Consider the following 8,700-nt stretch of genomic DNA (forward strand, 5'->3'; position numbering starts at 1 on the left):
CATATACCCAGTAGAAGTAATTATTATTAGTTACGTTTTTCCAGTTCACCCATGCAAGTAGACTGGTGGATAACATCAGTTCAGAAGGATGCCAGTTAAAAACAGAAGCCCAAGACTCCTTCATAGCATAGTTGGAATCTGAAATAGTATTTTTGAACACATGTGGCATAGATTCCTTCTGCAGCTTTCAAATCTTTCAGTTTGGACATAACCAGTTTTTAAATCTTTTCCTTAATGTAGTTCATAACCACTAGAAAATACTTTACTTGCCTTCCCATTTCTCACATTTTATAATACATAATCTTTTATTATTCTTTCTAGACACCATAATGTGCCCTTATTCATAGACTGCATATAGACAAGTGGGTGTCTTGAGCAGTATTTACATTTGCCTCCCAGTTTAGTTTTTCCCCACTGTGTGGGTAGAGAATCTCACAGCTGTCCAGGGATAGATGAATTTTGAATTTTGGTAAACATCCATTCGCTACTGAATTCAAATCATAAAGCAAACAGGTGCAAAAGTTTTGTTTTAAGGAATATGTGAGAATTCGTTCTTTATTTGGAAAGATACGAGCCAAAGTATTTTGCAAGTTGTGTTTTATTTTGTTCATGAAGAGCATCATAAAGCTGCAAATGTATGAGATCCAATTTCCAACTTTATTCAATCCATTTTGATCATTTCTTGTAGTAAAATTGGCAAAGTCCACATGCATCATCTTTGATTTTTTAAAAGTATTTTTTCAAAACAAACTTGAAAGTGGTATTATGTATATGTAATTGCATGGACTTACTAGCAGAAACTGTGAACGAGTTTAGAAACTTGAACATTTGGATTTTTCCAAAGACTTGACAGTTTCCATTCAAGTAAATTTTTATCAGGAGCTCTGTCTTGAGAAGAGATAGACTATAACAGATGATTCAAGGTAAGACATGAAATTAGTGTTTCACAAAGCTCAAATTTATGTTCCCACATTCTTTCATTTCCATTTCCCTTTCCCCTATTCCTTGTGTTACCTTGCCATGGCTAAGTGGTGGCATACCTCTCTCTTTGCCCTGTGCAACATAGTTAGGTTTTGATCTTGCAAAGATTTACACGGAATAAGCCTTATTGGTGTCACCATTAGTGCTGCGTATGTCTGTATGCTAGCAGGGTGAGATTTTGATAACGTTCAGTCCAGAAAGCTGGAGAGAAAGACTTTTCTGTCTTCTTCTCGCAGGTCTTTCTGGTTCTTCTAAAATTCCAAAGACATTGCTTTAATCTCATCTTAACTCACATGCACTACACAAGGTTTTTTTAGAACTTAGGAGGGCAGAAAGAAAGGAGTAAGGGACAAAAAAAAAGAGAAAAAAGATTTGTGATGGAATTGTACTCACTTAAGAGACAATTGTTCTTCAGTGTGTGACCGTAGACTAATTTTCATTGGACTCATCTTCAGATGAGAAGTTGAGATGGAAAGTTACATAATTGAAGCATGATGTACCTTTTTCTTTTTTTTTTAATTACTCCCCAACATTACCATACCAACCACACTGGGAAGCCTGGGAGAGAGCTACTTTGCCAAATGGCAGCTATGATTTTTTGAGTTCACCCCGGTTAAGGTTCAGGATCAGTTCAGTGATTAATTTTTCGCTGGGAGTCACTGATGAGTAAACTTAGTTAATTCATTCCCAACACTTTATGGTTGCCTTTATACTGGGGGAGGGGGAAGGAATATTGAATAACATAATAATCATGATGTTGAGTGTATATATTTTATGTTCTGGGACATGCAGTATGTATTTCGGCCAGGAAAAAAAACCCAACAGCTTGAAAGTGGTGTTAAGTTTTGTCATTATTTCTGTATTGATGTTTAGTGTGCTGTGGTTAGCCTGTCTTACCCCTGTGTGTTTTCTTTATTTTCTTTCTTCAGTTTTATTTCATTTGTCTGGAAAGAGGGTTATTGTTCCATAACAAGTGGTGTACTTTGGCTGCTCACTCAGTTCAAGCTCTCTTTGGATTTTGACTCATGATGAGAAAGGCTGACCATTTTCTGTACATATTTACAGGAATGAGCCTCTGTCATATCACATGCTATTAGAGCAGATATTAATGTGACGTCACTGGGAGAAGTGTTTGACTCCAGAGAAGCAAAAGATAAGCATCTAAGAAACAAAGATCAAGGTGCAGAGCAATGAAAAATTAGTAGCAGAATATAAATTAGGGAGGCCATGTTTGTTTACAGAGTATTTCTGCATATTCTTTGTGAGGTTCAGTGACTCACAGACTGCCTCCTATCTGCATAGTGAACTGTAACAGTTCAAGAAATCTCCCTCAACGTTCTCGACACACTTTAAAAATGAGAGTTTTGTCTCTGAGCCTGGGCTGTACTTTTTGGTGGTGGTTTTGTTTGCCTTTTTTTGTGAAAATTAAATGCAGGCCATGCTGCATTTAATGGTAATGTAAAGGTGAAGGAGTAAAAGAAGTTGCAGAAGTTATCAGGAGAGCCAGTTGTTTGCTGCCCCCATCAGAAGTAGGGTAGATACATCTGCTTGTAGAAGGTTTACCTTCTGGTGTCTCTAGAATAGGATCCTTCTCACAGTGTGAGAGGCAAGCTCAGGTTTAGATTTCTCTGACTGTGTAGTACTTCAGAATGGAAGAAGGGATTTTAGCGTACTGCTTAACATCAAACTAATCTTACCGATCGTGCCCTCAGATTTGCTGTTGCAACAAGCTGAATTGTCAAGGTAACATAAGGAATTGATTCACTATTTAATTTCCTGTGGTGAACTGTACGGTTGTGTTTTTTGTTGTTTTCTTTCTTGACAGCAACATCTTTTGATTTTTAGTGGCCTCTGCTGGCCACTTCATGGCAAAAGTTTTACTCATGGAAAATTCACTTCTGTGCTGCTTCTGGAAGTGTTTTCATTTCAGCAGCTGTGATCATACTCCTATATTTGATTTTATTTGTATGATGTCAGTCTGCACCTGCAGCTGTGAACGTAAAGCATTTTTCATTAACAGTGGTTTGTTTATCAAAATTTCTCAGGAGCCCTGAGATGCTGCGGTCAGAAGGTTCCTACTCCACGGGAGGAAGACATTCTTCCACAGACTCCAACAAAGCTTCAAGTGGAGATGTCTCCCCTTACGACAACAACTCCCCGGTACTGTCTGAGCGCTCGTTGATGGCAATGCAAGAAGAAGTTGCCCGCAGCCCAGATAAGCTGTACAGGGTACCTGAACAGTACACGCTGGTTGGACATTTACAGCCTAAGACAAAGGAGAATTCTTCTGCATCACAGGCTGGAAAAGGTAGAGTACATCCTGTTCATGTTCTTCCTTATCTATGACCGATGGGGGTTTCTGAAATAATTGAAAAGTGTCTGCTCTATTTTGTCATCTGCCAGGAGTTGAGGAACAATGGTGTTAATAACCTGACAAGAAATGACTGACCAACATCCTTTTTTTTGCACTGATCCCAAAGGGTATGTGCACAGTCCTCCTTGTTAGCTCAGCCACCTGTCAGGGATGCTTTTGGTATGGCATTTCTCAAAACTTGGAGCTATTATTTAGGAAAATAGAACTATGTATGTCCTGCTTTGCAGCCTGGCTGTGACAGCATGGCAAAGATTCTTATATCTAGTCCTGCTCTGTAGGAGTGTAATACCCACAAAGTTATGGTCCAGACTTCTGAAAAATCTGAGACTTCAAGATGTCAAGCTACAGATTTTCTCCAATTGAAAAGAATTACCTCAACTCCATCTCGCTGGAGAGCACAACAGAGCTGCACAGCTTTACACGCTACCAATTACCCACCTAGCAATACTAGTGCAGGGATCCATAATTTCCATAGCTATCTAGGGAGTGCACACCTGAGTGGTGTCTTCTGTAAAGAACTGTGGTTTAAACTGATAACTCACCAGCACTTCCAGATGCTTTTCATTTAAAAATATAAAAAAAAAAATTTAACGCATATTTAGTGAGCCCAACTCTAAGGACTTTCATTGTGTAGGGATGCAGATAACTGTTTGGTGGTATTTTAAAACCATTTTTTTTCAGAGGTACTGGTTAGTCACTTAATTCCCTTTGGAATAAATGAGTTTTAGACTATTATCTCAATTATATGCTTTATAAATGCTAATGGGCATCTATCTTCCATATTCACCATCTCTGAATAGGCTTCAAAATTTGGTCAGGTTGCTAGTGAGTTATAAACAGGAAATTACATGAAGTTTTATCGTACTAACCATCTTTTGGACTTTAATATGCATCACGACGATACTGGACCATGACGAATCAGGAAATTCCTCTACTGCCAGATGGAATCAGAAAAAGGCATGAAACAGTTACGATCCAGCACAGTGCCTGATGTGCGCATTTCATTAAATCTCAATTTTGTGGCAGCACTTCCTTGTAAGAACCAAGTGATGCTGCAGGTTGATAGAGCATGACTTACAGAGACCCCCGGGGCTGCAGCTGCCTGAGGGAGCTTTGCCATTCTTTTCCTGTAAAAAAGTGCATGAAATAACTTCTGTTGACCAGATCTTCCTGTTCTTGTGCAAATTCTCCCACCGACTTCAGTAAGGCAGAGGACTTAAGGGAAATTCCACTCTCCCAGCAAGCTCAGGCATCCTGCCTGTACAGAGCTCACTGAATTCACTACGAGATCTGAGCCTGAAACAGCAAGTAACTGGGAACAACATATTTGAGATCTGTTTGTTAGGTGCATCATAAGGCAGACACAAATATGTGTGAATGAATCTGATACCTTAAGTAAAGTTCTGTGTCCTCTTAAATTACCGTTCCATTTGAATGCTTTTAAATAATCACTTGTTCATTAAGGATCGATTCATCATTTTCTTCCTGCTCTTACTGCTATTTAGATGTTTCTGAAGATCATTTTGATATCTGGGGCACCTGGCATTCAACGCTGAAAAGCGGCTGCAAAGATCCAGCAATGACAGGTCAGTTATTTCTCAAGTTTTAAGCCCAAATCTAGCAAAGACATAGACAATTTCTTGGTTTTACGCAGTGAAACCAGTAGGAGAATTCACATTGTCCAGGGTTGGACTTTTAAAAGGTGGCTGTTCAATCAAATGCAGAAAAGCGCAATGGTTACACAAATGCAGCAACATTTCAAACTGTCACAAGAGAATTTTAAATAGTAATAATAATAGTTATATGTAATAATAGTTTTATGTTCTTCTAAAAGTCATTGGAAGGTGGATGCCTGGTGGGGATTTGAGAGCAGCCACCGCCGTGGCACAAGTGCAGGCTGTGAGGTTGGCAGCCCTGGGTTCTGGCCCTGCCCCTGGCTGGCATCGTCATGAGTTCCTGGCCCGTCCTGCCTTTGTTTTTCTCCCATCTACACTCACCCCTCAGAGGATCTGGGAGACTCAAACACCCTCCTGCTTTCCAAGCGTTTGAAAGATGTTAAGTGCTGCAAGGCATTATGTCAGAGCAAAGTATTAGTCACTGAGTAACATAGTAGACACAGTTGAGATAGATGCAGGGCTGCTGCTCCGTGTCCCCAGGTTCAGCTGCTGGCGAGGCTGATAGACCTTCGGTCACAGCCTGATGGTAAAAGCTCCCATCCCTCTTCTACGGCGTGATGCAGGGGAAAGCAGTAACTTATTAAATGCCACGTAAACAATTACGCAGACTGATGTTGTCTTTCTGACTCTGGCCCCCAGGTTCTTATGGGAACATTTACGAAAGCAGCTTGCTGCGACCTGGACAGTGCTCTCTTTCCCAGGGGAACCTCTCTATGTCTTCTCCTCGGTGGCAAAGCAGCTCCTCCGAATTGGACAACAGCAGGCAGGTCATGCGACGGAGCCAGACGACTGCTGCCATTCCCGAGTGTCAGCTCCATCCCACAGCGCCTCGAGTGTGCAGTAACACACAAACAGAAGTCAGCAGTAGGAGTTCAGACCTGTCGCGCTCAAAGTCGGAGCGGCACTTGACTTTAAGCAGTGTGGAGGACCTCAGTGAGCATGACTTGAACACAGGTTGTTCACAAAGCACAGCCAAGCCCTCCTACAGAAAAGAGAGGCCACCACCCCCATACCCAGGCCCAGCAAAAACAAGCTCTGCGTTGTTGCAGCGATCGAGCGTTTCTTCAACGTTGCACTCTTTGTGGAGACATCAGCGCCAAGAAAAAAGTTCAGGGACCAGAGCAGCTGGAGGACCGCCAGCCAAAGGCCCTGACCAGGTCACCTCCAGGCAGGAGCGGCCGGCCCCGTGCACCCAAGCGGGTCACATCTATTCCACAGCACCTCACAGTCAGAACAGTAAAAATGTTTCAGAGGTGGACTGGCATGATTGGCAAAGGGAGAGGTGCCAAATTTGGGAGCTTTTATCAGCTGACAACCCAGACGCCCTCCCGGAAACCCTTGTATGATCGGACTCTGCAGAACTGCCACCCTTACCTATGCCTCCGTCTCATAGGAAAACAACAGTGACATTGGAAAACAGGGATGGCTTGTTTGTTTTATACCATCTGAATTGCTTATACTTTTTTTTTAAACTTTGTTCACTTTAATTTCTTAACAGCACTGTCAAGCAGTCCATTTACAGATACAGTATGTTCCTGTTTTTCAGCAAGCTTTTGAGGAAAAAACAAGGTGAAAATTTTAGTCCAGTAACTCTGTATGCATATGCTGTGTATAAGATAAAACTGTGGCTTTGATATTGCTAAAAATGTATTTATATATCTGCAGTTTTGATGATTGTATATTCTGTAATGGGTATTGTATGATAATCATATATTATGTTTTCATATACAGATGTCAATCAATCATGACTGCTTTTTTTAAAATCACTGCACTTACATTACCGTGATATGCATTGGAATTCTATAGAAAGTGCACAAGCTGGTTTCTGTGCTTATATAAAAAAAACCTGTTAAAGGGGGAAGTTGTCCTTCTTTTCACTGCCTATTGAAAAACACTAAGATAGAGCGGAACATGAAAAGCCATATATTTTATAAGGGTTGTAGTGAGCTTAGAGGGGAAAATACCAAATATTTTTTTCTTATAAATATATTTGCAAACAAAATTAAAATTTGATACAAGATTGTAAGAATATTTTTTTAGATTCCGGTAGGAAGCAGCTCAGAGAATCAACTAAGAGCAAGGCCGTGCCTAAACCAACTGAGGATGCAGTGCAAAGGTCTGCCCTCCCATTCTAGAAGAAACCCAATGTTATGTATACAGGAGATAATATATATATTTATAAATGTATGATTTTATGTGTTGTTCTGAAGCAATAAACTGGAATCCAAATTTTAGAAAACGAAACCCAATAAATTGAGGTGTGTAACAACTGAGAAAGAATATGGCTTTTCCTTTGAGATAACAAAGCTTCAGCATTAGGAAAGAGACAGTAAAAAGAAAAACGCAGACAGACAGACAAACGAAGGGAGTCACACGGAATTTCAGAAATGAACATGATGTTTGGAGACATTCACAGCTGTATTCCTATAAATATTGTGCCAAAGTCTGGGTCAACAGTACTTCTGCAATAACTGTATGTTGCATCGTTAAATGTTGCTGTTTTATACACGTTCTGGTGTTTTTAAATTGCAAAATTGTATATGGCCAGCAGGTGGCAATGTACTTCAGTATTCTAGAGAGAATTCTTTTTATCACTTGATAAGGGAAAGTGTATCATATCAAAAGAATTTTATAAAACGTATTAGTCTTAATCTTAATGAAGTTGAAGACCTATTCAGTGATGTTGTCTTTCAGTTCTATCTTGTGCCATAATGACGGAATAAAAAACTAAGCAAAATAACGAGCATATTTTTTGCTCCTTTTTTTGAAGCAAGGTTTATGTACAAGTCGGTGTGGTTTTATTATGTTCTTGAGTATCTCTGTCAAAAACGTCTAAAAGGCTTTAGGAGCTTATGGACCACTTTCACATATGACTTAAATATGCAAGATCCAAGGTTTTACTTGAGTTTTACGCTTAAAATCCATCATATAAAGAGCCTGCCCATCATGTCTCCGTTTTCGTAAGTGGAGTTATAAGATAAAAGCACCAACCTGAGTAGAAAGGGGCGGGATTTGGCCTTTGACTGTCGTAGCACTGTCAGGCTGGCCAGCTCGTTTTATGAATACTGCCTTGAGAATAAATCTCAGCTCTGTTCTTCTGGCGGTCGTAAGGATTTTCCAAATACAGTCGTGATACGACACTTGATAGGAAAAAGTTTCTCACAAGTAACTTGTTGCAGCACCTCTGTGTCAATTCCTTACCCCAAAAAAACCCACCCCAAATTAAAAAGATAGCGGTAGATAAGCAAGGATGAAAAAGGGCTCTCGCAAGCGATCTTCACTATTTGATCTTGTCTCAATGTTATCCAAGGCATGATGCAGATTTGCCACGGGGAATTAAAGCTCCTCAAAACCAGCCATAGTGTAAATCCTGCTGCAGAAGGTACTCTATTCAGTTAGATGCCCATCTCTTCGTTTTAAACCCCTTTCTAAATATAGAAGCACCTGCACATTTTTAACATTTTCAGTGAAAGATGTCTAGTGATTACTCGGCCTCATAAAGAGCTTGCTTTTCGCCAGTACCTCTCTGCGTGTGTGTGTCTATATATGTGTATATTGCCACCTACACGGAGTTTGTGCAAAAACGGAGAACAAAAACCAAGACCACTGCTGGAGGACAACCTTGTCTGCACACGTCGATATACAGTTGCTTGGAAGAAAACAGATACA

The 8,700-nt window shown here is 40.2% G+C and overlaps 1 protein-coding gene across 1 annotated transcript in view; it reads left to right on the plus strand.

Moving 5' to 3' along the window:
* The window catches only part of ARHGAP6 (Rho GTPase activating protein 6), a 351,238-nt gene extending 344,861 nt beyond the window's left edge, over positions 1–6,377 (plus strand). Inside the window, exons 11-13 of the mRNA XM_086609412.1 lie at positions 3,027–3,289; positions 4,861–4,941; positions 5,671–6,377. Coding sequence (XP_086465538.1) covers positions 3,027–3,289; positions 4,861–4,941; positions 5,671–6,377 — 1,051 coding nt within the window. The remainder of the gene's footprint in view (positions 1–3,026; positions 3,290–4,860; positions 4,942–5,670) is intronic.
* Positions 6,378–8,700: the final 2,323 nt, after the last annotated feature.

Source organism: Tauraco erythrolophus, chromosome 1 (assembly GCF_009769465.1).
Source record: "Tauraco erythrolophus isolate bTauEry1 chromosome 1, bTauEry1.pri, whole genome shotgun sequence".
In the NCBI taxonomy this organism is placed as follows: Eukaryota; Metazoa; Chordata; class Aves; order Musophagiformes; family Musophagidae; genus Tauraco; species Tauraco erythrolophus.